Here is a 16,268-nt window from a genome sequence, read left to right on the forward strand (position 1 = left end):
TGCCACCTGGAGGCTAGTGTCTGGTCCCTGAGACCAGTGGCACGGAACTCGGTCCTTGGTTCTGTCCTGTTTCCCATTTTTATCTCCCCTCTTGGATGAAGACAAGAAACACATACTTAGCCTATTTCCAGATGACATACATGAGGCGAGAGAGCTCATTCATCCAGTGATCACACGGAGATCCAAACGGCTCTCACAAGGAATCAGAAAGATGGCCTGAAACCAAGAAAATAAGCTTTAACAACGATGCGTTTCCGAGCAAAAGTCCATGAACATTTAGAGGAGGCCTTTAAGCTCAGGGAGTTCTGCTGGCAGCGTGAGGCAGCCCACAGCAGGGGTGGCAGTGAGCCATCTTTTTCCTTAAGGATGAGGAAATGCTGTCTAATCTTGTGATATGTCTGGCCGTGGGTTGAGCTGCCTTGTGAGGGCTGTGCGTGCTCTGCCCAAGCCTCGGTGGCATGCCAGGACTGTTGGGAATGATCTATAGGGAATTCTTGTCGGGAGGGAAGGGAAGGAAATGAACTTTGATTGGCCGTCTGTGTGTCAGGCACTTTGTCTGCACCAACTCATTTAATCCCCTCCACGTCCCTGATCAGAGACACCCTCTTTCATTGATTCGAAGTCACACACTTTTCCCTGCCGATTTAACATCTCTGAGATTGGGAAGCAGACTCTAATTGATGCCATTTTATAATCGCTGTCAGGGAGGCAGCCTCTGCTGGGCGGTGGGACAACCCTGCATTGACACCTTCTGGTAAGATCGGGAAAGCACCACAGGGTCTCGTGTAGAGGAAGCACCAGGGCTCGGGGGGATGAAACACCACGACCTCTGCCATTTTTACTGTGCCACACGCAGCGCTAACCTGCTGCTTCCACACACTGGTCCCTGGGCAGGCTCCACCTGAATCACCTGCAGGGCTTAAAACATTGTGGGCTCTCTAGTAGGTATTACGATTCTATAGGTAGTGATGGGGCTGGGAAATCTCATTTCTTTCTTTTAATTTTTATTTTATATTGGAGTAAAATTGATTTACAGAGTTGTTTCAGGTGTACAGCAAAGTGATTCAATTATACATATAGCAGCCATTCTTTTTCAAGTTCTTTTCCCACGTAAGTTAATACAGAACATGGAGTTCCCTGTGCTATACTGTAGGGCCTTGTTGATTATTTTATAATAGTTGATTTACTACGTTCTGTCAATTTCTGCTGTACAGTGACCCTGTCATAGACATACATTCTTTTTCTTATATATGACGAGTGACCCCGTCATAGACATACATTCTTTTTCTTATATTATCGTCCATCATGTTCTATCATAAGAGATTGGATATAGTTCCCTGTGCTGTACAGCAGGACCTCATTGCTTATCCATTCTAAAAATTGTCTATATAGAGTATGTGCATAAAATATATTTTATATAATTTTATACCAATAACCCCAGACTCCTAATATATATTTTATATACAGTAGTATATATATAAGATATATTTTATATAATTTCATGTAGTTAATCCCAGACTCCTAATTTGTTCTCCCCACCACATTTCCCCTTTGGTAACCGTAAATTTGTTTTCTGTGCCTGTGAGTCTGTTTCGTAAATGAGTTCATCTGTAACTTTTTTTTTGGATTCCACATGTAAGTGATGTCATAGGGTATTTTTCTTTTTTTGACTTAACTTCGCTTTGTATGATGATCTCTAGGTCCATCCGTGTTGCCACAAATGGCATATTTCATCCTCATAAAGGCTGAGTAATATTCCGTTGTATATATGTACCACATCTTCTTTATCCATTTAGCTTGCTTCCGTGTCTTGAATATTGTAATTAATGCTGCTGGGAACATTAGGGTGTGTGTATCTTTTCAAACTATGGTTTTCTCTGGACAGATGCCCAGAAATGGGATTGCTGGATCATGTGGTGGCTCTATTTTTAGTTTTTTTAAGGAACGTCTATACTGTTCTCCATAGTGGCTGCACCAATTTACACTCCCACCAACAGTGTGGGAGGGTTCTCTTTTCTCCACACCGTCTCCAGCATGTATTATCTGTAATAAATACTGTTTGCTGACTTTCTTTTTTCCTTCTTTGGCTGCCTTGTGGCATATGGAGTTCCCGGGCAGGGATCAGATCTAAGCCGCCGTTGCAACCCATGCCACAGCTGTGGCAGCACTGGATCCTTTAACCCACTGTACCAGATCAGGAATGGAACCTGCGTCCTGGCGCTGCAGGGACGCTGCTGACCACAGTGGGCACTCCTATTTCTAGACTTTTTGATTATGGCTGTTCTGATCAGTGTGAGGTGACAGCTCATTGTAGTTTTTGATTTGTATTTCTCCAATAATTAGAAAAGATAAGCATTTTTTCATGTACTTTTGGACCATCTATATGCCTTCTTTGGAGAAAAGTCTATTTAGGTTTTCCAGGGCCAGGGAATCTGATTGGTTTAACTTTCCTAGAGGAGTCTGATCCATGGGCAACCTGGGAACCCCTAGAACTAGTGTCTCAGACTGAAAACGCAGATATTTCAGCAGTGCCCTGAGTCTCGATGTGCTTGAGCACCTGGGTCACGGCACTCTTCACCCCAAGCCTGTCTGAAGAGCCAGTGGGGGGCAGCAGGGCTCGGCCAGTGCCCGGGCTCCTCTGCTCCCCGTGTCCTGGCTGGAGAGGCCCTACTTGACACCCCTCTTTGGCGGCTGAGGGGCAGGGCTTCCTGACCTCTGCTTCCTCTTCCCAGGGAAGGGTGATCTGATTGGCTGTGAGCTGCCCCGGCGTGAGCAGGTGGTCAAGGCCAACGCTGATGTCAAGGGGCTGACGTACTGCGTCCTGCAGTGTCTGCAGCTGGCCGGGCTGCACGAGAGCCTCGCCCTGTATCCTGAGTTTGCCCCCCGCTTCAGCAGGAGCCTCCGAGGGGAGCTCAGCTACAACCTGGGTGCTGGCGGCGGCCCTGCAGAGGTGAGGGCCCTGGGTACGTGTGGAGGGGACTGAAGCACCAGGGAGCCCAGGGAGGTGGGCAGGAGTGGAATTTCAGGAGGTGCTGTGTGAGCCCATGTCCTGGTTTGAACACCCGCACACAGGGGGAGGCCTACACTCTCCCGCCCCGTCACACCCTTGCACTGTCCCTGAGAACCTAGCCCGGCCACTGCTCCTGCTTCCCTGGCCCACCTGACACAGCCTGGCTGAGTCCGCTGGTATTAGATGAGGAGCTGTGGGGTCACAGATGAGGGATGGCACCCTGAGACCAGGGCCAGGCAGGCTGTGCGCTGGCTTCCAGGCCACCTCTGAAGAGAGCCTGTGGTGCCCTCTGCTGCTTCACAGTGACACAGGACTACTCTGAGGGGCTTTTGAATGTTCCTGCCTTTTGTCACTCATGCCAAACTAGTTTTAGTACCAGGTCCTCCTGGATAGTCCAGTTAGCCTGAGGGACCCAGGAGAGGGAGGGCGTGTCCACATTTGGCCAGACTTTTGAGAGGCAGTGAATGCCTCCAGGGCTTGGTGGTTTTGTGGTGGCAGCAGCAAAGCTCCCCCTCCCCTGCCGAGGCTCTTCCTCTGCCGGTGGGAGACGCTGGGCATCCTGTCGAACAAGAACAGGTCCTCCCTCCCAGGTGATGAGACTGGGTGGGGGAGGTTAGCGGGACACAGCAGGGGCTACCCCCGCCTGTTCCCTGTCCCCCACTCTCCCCAGGCGGACACCAGCTCCCTGAGTGGTGACAACACCCTCATGTCCACGCTGGAGGAGAAGGAGACAGATGGGGAGCAGGGCCCTGCGACCTCGCCGGCCCCAGCTGATGAGCCCTCCAGTCCCCTGCTGTCACCCAGCTGTACCTCCTCGTCCTCGGCTGCCAAGCTGCTATCCCCACGTCGAACCCGGCCCCGGCTCGGTGGCAGAGGGCGGCCAGGCAGGGCGGCGGCTTCGCAGGCTGAGGCTGGGCCCCCTGCGCACCCTCGGAGCTTGGAGGGGCTGCGGCTGCCCTCTGTGCCGTGGAATGTACCCCCGGATCTGAGCCCCAGGTGAGCAAGCCCTGGGCCACGACACTTGGGTGGTGATGGGGCTGGGGCCCTGGCCAGGCCCACCCCACCCTGGGCGTCCTTCTTTCCATCCTGACCCCTCCCGGCATCCTCCAGGAAGCCTTCCTTGACTCCCCCACCTCCCTGAGCCCTGACTCCACCATTCAGCTCGTGGCCACACACACTGCTCAGAACTCCTGCTGTTTCACGGCGCTCAAGCTTGAATCCCCAGTGACACCGCCAGCTCCTGGGAGGGGGAACCACATGTTACCTTCCACTTGGGGCCCCAAGCCCCTGGGCCCAGCTCCAGGCTCCTCTGTGGACAGTGGGGCTTGTCCTATGAAACTCCACAGTGTCAACTGATTGATTGTCCTGGCTCCTGCGTCCACAGGGTAGTAGATGGCATTGAGGATGGCTGTGGCTCCGACCAGCCCAAGTTCTCTTTCCGCATGAGGCAGTCTGGCCCGGAATGTAGCAGCAGCCCCTCCCCTGGACCAGGTACTGGGGCCTGGGTCCGATGGAGCTTGGCAGGGCAGCCCCTTGCCCTGGGAGCCTCCGAGAAGCTGGCAGGGCACAGACTTGGTCTGGATGCCCTCTTGCCGTCACCCACCTGCACGGTTTGGGCAGGGGAGTTAGTGGTTAAGACCAGCCCCTTGGTGTTGGAAGGAAGCTGGAATGCAGTTTGGATCTCTGCTGCCAGCTCTCTAGCTGTGTGACCTTGGCTCTCGCCCCAGCTTCCATCTGTAAAAAGGTGGCTGTGCACGTTAAATGAGACATTGTTGCTAAGATGCGCAGCACACGGTGTAGCCCATTGGGGGGGGGAACACAGGTCTGGGGAAGCGGAGTTGAAAGTGGCCCTTGGGCAAGCCAGGCACCCCTGGGAGTGCCCACTTGCCTGGCGGACAGACCAAAGGCAGCTTCCTGAGAAGGAAGCACAGGGCCCTCTGCCTGAGGCCCCCTGGCGGTTTGCACAGAATCAGCAACTCGGCCGAGGCTTTAAGTGGCTGTTGCTGGCGGCAGGCCCGCCGGCCTGGCTGGTGTGCTCTGTGCTAACCCAGCGCAGGCCTGGACCCCACGCTCTGTCACTTACCATCCCCGGCTGGTAACCCCGTCCTGCTGTCCACAGAGAACAGCCTGCTCACTGTCCCCCTCGGGCCCAGCGAGGTGAGGAGCACGGACACCCTGGACAAGCTTCGGCAGGCGGTGGGTGAGGGGCAAGGTGGGGGGCAGAGCGGGTGGCGCTGTCATGAGGTCCCCCCTTTATTCTTACCTCCCCCCTCACCTCCCCTGCAGGTCATGGAGCTGTCTGAGCAGGTGCTGCAGATGCGGGAGGGGCTGCAGTCCCTCCGCCAGGCTGTGCAGCTTGTCCTGGCACCCCACGGGGAAGGCCCGTGCCCCCGACCCTCGGGAGAGGGGCCGTGCCCTGCTGGTGCCTCGGGGCTCCTGCAGCCTCTGTGTGTGGACACTGGGACGTCCTCCTACTGCCTCCAGCCCCCAGCTGGCTCTGTCTTGAGTGGGACCTGGCCCCACCCTCGTCCAGGACCCTCGCCCCTTGTGGCACCCTGGCCTTGGGGGCCCCCAGCATCTCAGAGCTCCCCCTGGCCTCGGGCCACGGCTTTCTGGACCTCCACCTCTGACTCCGAGCCACCAGGCTCAGGAGAACGCTGCCCTGAGCCCAGCACTCCTGGCTCGCCGCCTCCTGAGGACGGGGCTAGGACTGGGCCCCCAGAGCCCGCGAACCAGGCCGAAGCTGCCAGCACTGGAGAGCCCCCACCAGGGGCAGGGGGCCTGGCCTTGCCCTGGGAGCCCCATAGCCTGGAGATGGTGCTCATCGGCTGCCACGGCTCTGGGACAGTCCAGTGGACCCAGGAAGAAGGCACAGGGGTTTGACCGCCAGCCCCAGAACTCAGTGTTGCCCAACATGCTGCCATCTGCTGCTCTGCCCAACCTCAGGGTAGAGGAAGGGTGGCGGCCACCCCCAGGGACTCCGTGCTGCCCGCTGGCTCAGGGCAGGGAGCCTGAGAGTAAAAGAGGGCCTGGCCCCAGACTCTCAGAGGCTGGGCTGGAAGTTCAGGGGCAGGCCCCAGACCAGGGATCTTTGAGCTCCTACTCCTGGGGCCCTTCCTCACCTCAGCCTGCTCCTCTGACCGCCTCTGCAGGCTGGGGACAGAGGCCCAAGGCCAAGGAGGGGTTCTGCCACCCCCTGCATGTGCCCCTGCCTCAACTGTCCCCACATTTTTTATATTAAAAAAAGAATAATAAAAGAGACTACTTTAGAACTCAGTGCTTTCTATTTACAAAAGAAAAATAATAAAGGAAACGTCTGAAGCTAATTAGCTGGGGACATGGGGCAAAGGTAGGGAGCTGGGGGAGGGCGGTCTGCCTGGAGAGAAGGGAGGGCTCTGGCACCGAGGAAGCAGGAGGGTCCCAGCCTCTGGGGGCTTCCCGAGGGCCAGCCTCGCTCCCCCCATCCCCCCCGCAGAGGCTCAGATCAAGGGGCCAGGAGCTGAGCCTCCTGCTGCCCACTCTGGTTTCTCCAGGAGCCTGAGTTCCCAGCTCCAGGGGGCTGGGATGGAGGGGAAATTGAGGCCAGAAAGAGCCCGCGGATCCTGCCACCCCTCCTCACTGTGGCGTGATCTTGGCAGCCTCGGCCCGAATAAGGGCAATGAGGTCCTGGTTGATGAGGAAGACGAATCGCAGGCTGGCAATCTGCGGGGGGAGGGAAGGGGGGCTGAGGACAGGGTGGGGCCCGGGGGGGCCAGGCCCACACGCTCGCTTACCACGCCCTGGGGTGCATCCTGGCCCTCCCAGCTCCCCTGGGCTCACCTCCACCACTGAGTTGTTGCTGAGGCGCCACTTGGAGCCACACAGCACCGGCCGTCCATCGATGTAGATGGGCCGCCGGCCCTCATTGGCGATGAAGAAGTCACCGTTGTTTTTCAGCTTGATGACCCCTGGGGAAACAGAGAGGAAAGGAGGTGTAATGGGATGGGGAGAGGCCAGAAGAGGGTCTGAGACCCCCGCATGCCCTCTGCTTCCTTGGGACAGGCTAGAAGGCGTCGGGACTCCCGAGTGAGGGATCCGGAAACACCAGCTCCTCAGCCGCAGCCGATCCCTGGGGTTCCCAGAGACCACGCCCCGGGGCTGGAGGGCAGCGAGAGGCCAGGGGACAGCCTCCCACTGCTCCCTGCTGGCACCTTGCTTCCGGGAGATCTTCCAGGCTGGGCCCTCCAGAGAAAGGTCCACGTCGATCTGGTTGTCCTTGGTTGCTCTGCCCAGGGTGATCTGGGGAAAGGGGGCAGGTGAGGGCTGGGACCGGAGGGCTGGGCGGGGGTGGGGGGGGGGGGAGTCCACGCAGGCCAGGGAAGGATGAGACATAGAAAGGCCAGTGAGGGGCAGACCGACGGGGCGGGCAGCCTGGGAAGGGGGGTGGCGGGGATGGGAGGACAGGCCTGGCCTCACCTCTCGCGAGCGCATCAGGTACCGCACCATGCGGCCCCGCAGCACCGCCAGGGTCTGGTTGTCGAAGTCCGGAGAGCTCATGCCTAGGGGAGGGCAGCTCGTGTTGGAGAACAGCCCACTCCTCAGCGCCTTCCACGCAGGGAGCCAGGGTGAGATCCACTGAGGGAAGGGAGCGAGGGGGCTGGGAAACAGGCGCGGGGGGCTCAGGGCGGCGAGGGGAGCTGAAGCCCAACCCTCCCGGCCCCGCCTCCTCACCTGTGATGCTGTCTACTAGCACCTGCCACTTATGCAGCTCCTGCTCCAGCTGCCGAATCTCTCGTTTCTGGCGCCGGTCGGCCACTGTCAGCTCTGCGGTGAGGTGGGGTGGGAAGGACACCCTGACGTCACCAGCACCTTGTCCTGTTGCTCTCTGTTCCAGCAGGTGCTTCCACCCCCTCACTGTCCCCACTGGGGCACACTCACCATGTTCTAAGACTTCATCTCGCATGTCCCTGGGGGGTGAAAAGGAGGAATCAGGCCCCACTTCCAGCTCACGGCCATTACCTTCAGGTGCTCCTTGGCTCACTAGGGTCCCTCAGCCCCTCAGTCCAGTGGCCCCGGGGACGCTCCTTCCCTGGGCTGGGGGGAGGGTACAAGGGCAGAGGGTGGCATCTGGCAGGGAGACCAGGCACCAACAGCAACCAGTGGGGCTCCGGGCTGAGTTTGGGCTGGGCTCCATTCTCTGTAGCAGGAGAGGCAGGGCCAGGCAGCCCTGTCCCCGGGAGATGCTCTGCTCTCTGTGCCCCGCCTGTGGCCCCAGCTACTCACTTGAGCTTACTGTCATCAATCAAGTCCTCTGCATCGGAGAAGTTCAGCACTTGGTCCCCCTTGGGCAGCGGCTGCACTGAACGAAGGACAGAGGGAGGGTCAGCGCCAACGCTCCTACTCAACCCCAAGCTGCAGAGCAGACGACCGAACTAAGAGGACAAACTGCGAAGCCAGTGGGGACGATCTTGTGCTGAAATTGACAAAGGTTAACCTGATACAGGTAACAGAGTGCATGCAGATCAGACTGCGTGCTACCTTGGCACAAAGGATTCCTGGGGTTAGCCAAGGGCAGAGGTGGTTCTAGAAAGGGAAGGGGGAGTTCCTGTCGTGGCACAGTGGTTAATGAATCCGACTAGGAACTATGAGGTTGCGGGTTCGATCCCTGGCCTCCCTCAGTGGGTTAAGGATCTGGGGTTGCTGTGAGCTGTGGTGTAGGTCGCAGACGCGGCTTGGATCCCGAGTTGCTGTGGCTGTGGCGTAGGCCGGTGGCTACAGCTCCGATTCGACCCCTAGCCTGGGAACCTCCATATGCTGCAGGTGCGGCCCTAGAAAAAGACAAATAAATAATAAATAAATAAATAAATAAAAATAGAAAGGGAAAGGAATTAAAGTCGACCTACTGCTTGGTCTTTTCAGTGTGTGAAGTGTGTACAAAGCCTGGAACTAAGTCGGGAAGGCACTACTCTCAGCTGCACGTTACAGAAGAGGAAACACACACAGGAGGAAGGGTTAAGCTATGTAACTCGAGTTTCCAGGCAGAGCCAGGAAGCAGCTTTCCTGAGGCCACATCCAAACTGCTCCTCTACCACATCAAATGCTCCCCACATTCTCTGCCACACCCGGCGAGGGGCCGACAGGCACATGCCAGTCAAGTCCCACCTAAGTCTCAGAGAGAGCCGTAAGCTGGTGCTGTCAAACTGTGGGTCATGACATGTGGATGGGTCATGAAATTCATTCTCCCGCCCCCCCCCAGAAAAGGCAATGGAATAAAATAATATCAGAATCCATCAGATATTCAGCATAAATGTTGTTTCATGAAAGTTTTCCAGTTCTTTTCTGGTCAAAATATAAAAGGGATTGGGGTGCCTGCAATCTGAGAACTCCTGCCTTAAAGCTGGCTGCTCCCAGGGCTGCAGCACCTGCTCAGCAGCAGCTCCCACTAGCTAGCAAGGCTGCTGGCTGAGGAGTGCGACAACCCCGGAAGTGTCATGTGTCCACCAGAGAAGCCATGGGGCTGCCTAGGAGCCATATGCTTCATCACCATCCCCCCCCACCTTAGTTCAGACTGTGTGGGAAACCAGGAGTTGGGGCCATCACCCCGCCACGGTTGCCTGAATCCTAATACTCAGCTGACTGGATTGGTAAGCAGGGCGTGCTCCCTGTTCCTAGGAACTCCCAGCACGAAATGGGAAAGGAGAAATCAAATACCCACAGAAAATGACCCCTGAAGAGAAAAATTAAAACCTTTTAGGTTAATACATAAATTCACACAAAATAACTTTCAAAATAGTGACAAAGGAGTTGGCTCTAGCAGCAAAAATAAACTTTATCTGGTGTCTGTTCTCTCTGTGGGAGTTCAGTGATATCTGAGCCTGAGGAAGCAGCAGAGATCTGGAAGCTGCAGGAATAAAGAGGGCTGCCCACTGGGCACTGAATTCACAGGTCTTCCTTCAGCCAGGAAAGACAGGGCCTCTCCCTGACGTGACTTCCCGAAGTTCCCTGGTAGGAAGATCTTTCACTAACCAGAAGCTGCAGGACTCAGGGAGCAAGGAGAAAGGTAGAACCAAAGCTTCATTTTCAGAACTGAGGGAACAACTACAGAGCAGGCAACAGGCAGTAATGTTTAGGGAGAGTAAAGCGTGCTTATGCCATGGGTCTGACCCTCGACGCCAAGTCTAACTTTCTTGCCATTTAATCAGACTGCTTTCCTAACATCTGCTATTGGAAGAGTGAATTCTGCTGGTGCAGGGAGAGAGGTGCAGAGGGAAAGGCAGGCAGCTCGAGGGTGTCAAGCTCCTGCTCCTGTGGGATCTCTAAGTGGCCCAAAGGCAGCCCCCTGGCATTGACTGCTTGGTGGGCGCAGAGGCGCAGGTATGGAGAGAGGGAAAGGGCAGAGAGGCTTAGAGAAAGCAGTCCTTATCTCTTGGGTGGGAAATGCGGAAGGCTGAGCGGTGAAAAGCATTTTCATATTTTACTTAGGTTTGAATGCTATTTGTAAAGAATATATTAATGTATTACCTATGTAATGGTAAAATGTGTCCAAAAAATCAAGAAGTGGGAGACGACTCTGCCATTTAGACTTTTTGTTCAGGCTTCCAGGCAATTCTGGCTACCTTTACCATGACGCTGAAAACCACTCCAGCCACCCTCCCTCTCTCTAGAAGGAAGTGGTTTTTGCTGCAATGAGAGGTGGACAAGACACTGGGGGCCACTGGAGGCTTTGGTACAGGGCACTTGAGGGCAGCTATGCCCACACCCCTTTACATGCACCCCCCCCTCTGCCAACCCCTGGGCCCAGTTACCTGTCTGGTCCTCCAGCAGATAATACTGCTTCATGAGCTGCCAGTGGGCCTGCAGAGCCTTGGCAGTACGGGCCAGGTAGAAGGCATCGGGGTGTCTGTGCAGCAGGTCCTGGAAGGTCTCCAAGGTGGGCTGGCTGGTCTGGGGGGCAAGAAGCAGACTCTGGGCATCTAGGTTTTCTGGCTCACGCCTCTGGCTTACCATCTGTGCCCCCTGCCCCAGTCCCCAGCCGGAGCTGGAGGAAGCGATAGTTAGGGCCACCCAGGGAGCCAGGCTCGGCCCTCCTTGAGGATCCTGTCTACAAGGGCCCTGCAGGTGTGTGTGCATCGGCAGGGCGCAATTCCAGGCAGTGGAGTCTCCTCAAAGCAGTTCTGCATGAGGGCTGGCTCCGGCCCTGCCCTGTCTTCGGCCTTACCAGACCTCAGCCTTACCGATCCCACTTTGCTCAGCAGCTGCTCCTCAGCTTTGCTAAACAGCGCCTTGCTCTGGATGGCGGCAATGGCCTCTGGGTGCAGCTGTCTCATAGCCTGGCAGGCCAGCCTGGGAGTGGAAGGGGGGGGACAGGGGGCCGGGTTGAAGGGAGGCTGTCAGGAGATCTGGGCTTCCTACTTCTCCAGAGCCTTCCAGGCCTTCTGAGATCTGGAAGGCCAAGATCTGGGCCTTCAAGAGGAAGTGCCCCAGGCTCAGCATAGCACCTGTGGCCTCAAGGGTTTGTCAAAAACATGAAGAGGCAACTCAGGAAAAAACTGAGGTTCCTGTGTTCAACTCTGTGAAGAGACTCAAGGGTACAGCCGCCTAGAGGCCAGTCCAGAGGCAGATCCTGAGAGCAGCTGCTGCTCCCGCCGCAGGACCTTCCTCTTTACTTGGCTGAAGCTGCCACCCACTGGCCACCTCCTCCTTGGCTGGCTGCACCCTGCCCATCTCCTGGCCCATCAGGGTTGTGGCTACAGTTTAAGTGGCACCAGGGACTGGGAAGTAGAAGATGGGCGTTAACTCTGGTGATGTTAAATAGAGAGACCTGAGAGAAAGAGTGTGTTGCGTGTGTGCAGAGCTGTGTGTGGAACTCGGACTGCTGGGACTGGAAGGGGCCCTGTAGTCTTCTGTTCCAACTCCTTTGGGAGAAGTAACCATGGGAGGTTAGCGTGGGAAGGCTGGGAGGTACCTGCCCCAAACCACAATGCACATAGCCCAAAACAGGGCTCCTGGCACTCATTCTGGTGTTTTCTCTCATGTGACTTCCTTGGCTTCCAAATTCTTGCTCTTGGCTTCCAGCCAGGACCAGGAGGCAGAAGCTTCCCCCCTGAAGCCTGGCAGGTGTCATCCCAGCAGAGGCAAGGCCCCAAGGAGCCCTGCCTCCCACACCCCTCCCTTGCGCAGTTCTGTTCAGGGGCCAAACTCTGGTGTCCCCAGTACCACACCACCACTGGGGCCGTCCTACTCACTTGGAGATGACAGGATCGTAGAGCAGGGCGTACCAACGCTCCTGGACTTCCCGCAGGGTGAAGCGGCAGCTGAACTTCACGCCCAGGTGGACAGATGTCAGGTCGTTGGTCTGCAAGGCCCCAGAGCAGTTTGCTCCAGACTGAGAGCTGAGAAGAGCCCTTCCTGTGCCACCCACAGGACACTGCCAAGCTAGCTAGAGGGCTGGGAATGGGAGGCTGCGGGGAGAAGGGGAACACGACGCCTGTGCTGGGAGGCACTACCTGCAACACAGCATTGATGAGGAGGAGGTCGTCTGCAGGCTTCCAGCGGCCCAGATCCTTGGTCACCTGCAGGGGCTGTTTGCTCTTCTTCACACGCTTGGTGAGTCCAGGGGCTGGAGCGGGGCTGGGTGGCACTGGAGTGCTGGGGGCCTTGGACACCTGGGAAGAGGGCAGGAACGGAGTGAGCTCAAAGGCGGCACCAGAGCAGCTGGGGCTTTGGGCCTAGGGGTTTACACAGGGAGGCGGCCCCAGCCCCACCAGACGACTAGATGACTAGCAATGCAGGCAGGGAGCGGGGCTTTCTCATGCCCACCCCTCCTTCCCGCCCCCATCAAAGTACTTCCACATAGTCCCTGACCACATGGGGTCTGCTTTTTGCTGGTGGCACCCCCAACCCTAGAGTAGAGGGTGGGTGGGGAGGATACCAGGAAAACACTCCGGCTGGGGCCAAAGCAGTGCCACCTGGGGGTTATTTTTACACCCAGCAATGCTGGGAACAGGCTGTCTGCTCCCAGAATAGCTGCACGCTCCATGCCTCCCACACAGAATGTGATACAGGATGCACTGACACGGTGGCGGCGGGGGTGCGGCAAGAAAGGGGGAGCAGCGAGAGGTGGGCTCCCAGGAGGGAGGCATCTGAGGCTGGGGCTGGGGCAGCCCGATCCTCTCACAGGCCTCCTCTGCAGGGTTCTTCCCAGCTGGCACGGGTTGCAGGGAAGACATGAAATCCGGCACCGCCCTCTCCCCACTGCCCACGTCTCCCAGTCCCTCACCTTCTTCTTCTCACTGGAGGAAGGCTCACTCCCCGAACAGCGCCCTGGTTCCACCCCACTGGCCCCCTTCGCCCGGGTAGAGGACTTAGCCAGGCTGCTCTCCACCAGCTCGTCATCAAACTTCTTCCTCTTGATGAATCTGCGAAGAGTCCTACCCAGTGAGCACCCCAGGCCTCTGCAGCCACTCACACACTCTCAGCCTCCAAAAGAGAGCAGGTCCCCAGCAGGCAGGGTGCTAACTGATCCAGCTCAGTGGATGGGGCCTAACTGCCAGACTCCATCCCTCTGATGGAATAGGGTCTTGTGCCACAAAGATTCCACGTCAAAGACCTGAGATCTCCCTCCCTCGCTCTCAGTCCCGTGGGGAGGGATTTAGCAGGGACAGGAAAAGCACAAGGCTCTGCAAACACTTAGGCCCCAGAGGGGCTCAGGGAGCCATTCCCAATCGGGGTGAGAGCATGCAGAGGTCTCAGTCTCTGGCCCTCTGACTCTTATTACCTGGAGGAGCTTCTCCGTTTAGGGATGGTGCCCAAGGCCTGTGAGGAGGCCCGCTTCTGCCCTGCCAGCGACTCCTCATCCTCTGAGCGGCTGGCAGTGCCTGATGCCATCAGGGATGAATCTAGCAGTCCCTGAGAATCTAGAAAGAGAGAAGCAGTGGACGCAAGCCTCCTAAGTACCTAACAGAGCCTTGAGCCTCTGCAATGGGACCCCTCCTCAGCCCCCCACTTCCCCTACCAGTCCTCTTGGCCCCGCCCTTGCTTCCCTGACACTTGAGGTTTTAAGGTGGGAGTTCCTTGGCCATCCAGATCCCATCTGGGCCCAGACCTTCCACGCTGGGCAGTTCTCCCGGTGCCACGTGTCATGTCGTGCAGCACATGGTGCTCAGGTCAGACTGGTGATGCCGACACACCGGGCTCTGGGCATAACTGCTCCCTCTGCCATCAAAATGCAGCCATGCCAAAGAGCGGCAGCTCAACAGCAAGTCAGTCAATTGTGGCCTCTGCCGAGAGGTACGTGGGTGGTGCTGGCCCAGGGGGAGGTGGCAATGCCCAGCCAGGACCGAAAGACACACGTGCCAGGCACGGGGTGGAATCAGCAGATGCTTGGCGCCCGAGCGTTTGGGGAGCTGGCCCGGCCTCATACTACCTTTGTCCATCCTCTTACAGTCCCAAAGCCACTGGTTCCAAACCACAAGGCTAGGAGGAAGGGTCCCACAGGCTCATCCAAGGATTCTGACCAGGTGAGCTTGGAGGCTGAAAGGAGATTCTGCAAAGGAGAAATGAGGTTCTCTGAGGCTCAGGTTTTCAACTGGCCAGCCTCACCCCTTTATACTGGAACAGGTCCCCCAGGATCCCGTAAGCTAGGGAGGACACCAAGAGATGACACACAGGCTCTCTTCTACCAAAACGACCCTGACAAACCAGTACTCTTCTGAAGGTCACTAACATCTCTGAGACAGTGACAAAAGGCAGGGACCCTAGAAAATTTACACATTTTAGGGTGTTCACAAACCCCTCTAATTCTACTTATAGCCCCTAGGGTAAGGGCCTTGACTATAAAGTAGCAAGAAACGAGGGATTCTTGGCTTCCTTTTTGTCAGCAGCCCACTCAGCTCTAACAGCACCACCCTTCCCCTCTCAGACCAAAGCAGGGACAAGGAAAGGGAGACAGAACTCCAACGAATCCATCTCACTTTTTTTTTCATTTGCAGCTCTGGCTGAAGATTTAGTGGGTGGTACCTCGTGGGAGCTAAAAAAAAGCGGTTTTGGAACTGAGCAAATATCAAACCGCCCTGGAAGGCCCTCCGCTAACCCCCAGAGAGCTCAGGTAGAGGAGACTCAGGGCGCGCCGCTTGCGGGTCCCGCCCCTTTTGACCAGCGCGGCTCTTCCGGCAGCGTCCGGCCCTGCCCCCAGGTGCGCTCGTCACGCCGCTCCAGTGGATACGGCTGGGAATCTTGCCACCTGGGGAAAGGGTGAAGGGCCCCAATTCTGCAGGTAAACTGAGGCAGGGCCTGGACCCCCTTTCTTCTGCCCTCCGCCCCTTGTTCTCACCCCAAGTGCACATCCAAGGTGGGGAGATTAGTCTAGGTCTATTTCAGGGGCTCGGGATAGGGGTGGCGATGAAGTCGGCCCTACAACTCAAAAGCAAAGCACCGAGTGAACCCCGAAGGTCTCGCAGCCTTGGTTTAAGCCCCACAGGCCGATGGTGGGGGAAGGGAATCCACTCCCAGGCCAAGTCTCACCCCACCTTTGGCATGCCACCTTTGCGCATGCGTAACTTCTTGGGCCAGCTTCTGGGCCGATCCAGCCCACGCATGCGCAGATTTTCGGGGCGCTACCTGGGCGGGGCCCCAAACCTGGGGGAGGGGGGTCGTCCCCGATGGCACTCTGGGAAACTCCATTTCACCCTCAACTCTGTTCGGAAGCCCCAAAGGCGAACCGCAAGGTCTCACCATTCCTAGGCTGCCAGCTCCAACAATTTCTCCGCGGCGACGGCAGCAGCCGCAGGGCCAAAGCCGGCTTCCGTGAGCTTCGTCTACTTCCGGGGCTAGGAACTAGGGGCTGCGCAACCCCTTCCGGCTTGCTCGGGCCACGTGAGTAAGGGGGCGTGGCCACGGCAGCGAAGGAGTCACGTTTCGTTAATAGACGAAATTAAAAGCGTTCCCAATTGGGACAGCAAATAGGGAGACAACAGGGGTTATAGGCGTCAGAGAGGTTACCTGGTTGGAGGAAGCAATTAAAGGGAAAAACGGGAGTTCCCCGTTGTGGCTCAGCAGGCTAAGAACCTGGGTTAAGAACCCGACTGGTATCCACGAGGATGCGAGGTCCAGCTCCGGCCTCGTTTAGTGGGTTAAGGATCCTGCGTAGCCGGGAGCTGCGGTGTAGTTTGCAGACCGGCTCGGATCTGGTGTTGCTGTGGGTGTGGCGTAGGCCGGCAGCTGCAGCTCCCATTCGACCCCTAGCCTGGGAACTTCCATAAGCTGCAGGTGCGGCCCTAAA

The 16,268-nt window shown here is 57.0% G+C and overlaps 2 protein-coding genes across 5 annotated transcripts in view; one reads left to right on the forward strand and one right to left on the reverse strand.

Moving 5' to 3' along the window:
• KCNH3 (potassium voltage-gated channel subfamily H member 3) overlaps positions 1 to 6,282 on the forward strand; it is a 22,216-nt gene extending 15,934 nt beyond the window's left edge. Inside the window, exons 11-15 of the mRNA XM_047786539.1 lie at positions 2,733 to 2,950; positions 3,681 to 4,006; positions 4,395 to 4,501; positions 5,130 to 5,206; positions 5,297 to 6,282. Coding sequence (XP_047642495.1) covers positions 2,733 to 2,950; positions 3,681 to 4,006; positions 4,395 to 4,501; positions 5,130 to 5,206; positions 5,297 to 5,893 — 1,325 coding nt within the window. The 3' untranslated portion in view covers positions 5,894 to 6,282. The remainder of the gene's footprint in view (positions 1 to 2,732; positions 2,951 to 3,680; positions 4,007 to 4,394; positions 4,502 to 5,129; positions 5,207 to 5,296) is intronic.
• Positions 6,276 to 15,875, reverse strand: MCRS1 (microspherule protein 1). 4 transcript variants are annotated; one of them, XM_047786544.1, is made up of 15 exons: positions 15,722 to 15,874; positions 14,415 to 14,534; positions 13,767 to 13,905; positions 13,269 to 13,407; positions 12,496 to 12,654; positions 12,235 to 12,344; positions 11,224 to 11,332; positions 10,795 to 10,933; positions 8,273 to 8,348; positions 7,928 to 7,956; positions 7,721 to 7,813; positions 7,466 to 7,548; positions 7,201 to 7,288; positions 6,830 to 6,957; positions 6,276 to 6,712 (listed from the first exon to the last, which is right to left on the reverse strand). In XM_047786544.1, exons 2-15 carry the CDS (start codon positions 14,422 to 14,424, stop codon positions 6,626 to 6,628), a joined length of 1,389 nt encoding a protein of 462 aa, XP_047642500.1. In that variant the 5' UTR covers positions 14,425 to 14,534; positions 15,722 to 15,874; the 3' UTR covers positions 6,276 to 6,625. The 4 variants fall into 4 exon arrangements, with proteins under 4 accessions (XP_047642500.1, XP_047642497.1, XP_047642498.1 ...); XM_047786541.1 differs by having other exon boundaries at positions 6,276 to 6,957; positions 7,466 to 7,956; positions 15,722 to 15,875; XM_047786542.1 differs by having other exon boundaries at positions 6,276 to 6,957; positions 7,466 to 7,956; positions 14,094 to 14,534; positions 15,722 to 15,875.
• Between the last annotated feature and the right edge of the window lie 393 nt (positions 15,876 to 16,268).

This window comes from Phacochoerus africanus, chromosome 7 (assembly GCF_016906955.1).
Source record: "Phacochoerus africanus isolate WHEZ1 chromosome 7, ROS_Pafr_v1, whole genome shotgun sequence".
NCBI lineage: Eukaryota > Metazoa > Chordata > Mammalia > Artiodactyla > Suidae > Phacochoerus > Phacochoerus africanus.

Excerpts from the sequence above, each read along its gene's own strand:
- MCRS1 (XM_047786541.1), bottom strand. Across the intron at positions 12,345-12,495 it reads TCATCAATGCTGTGTTGCAG|ACCAACGACCTGACATCTGT; the intron begins GTAGTGCCTCCC and ends GGGGCCTTGCAG. Across the intron at positions 7,957-8,272 it reads ATTGATGACAGTAAGCTCAA|GGACATGCGAGATGAAGTCT; the intron begins GTGAGTAGCTGG and ends TTCACCCCCCAG.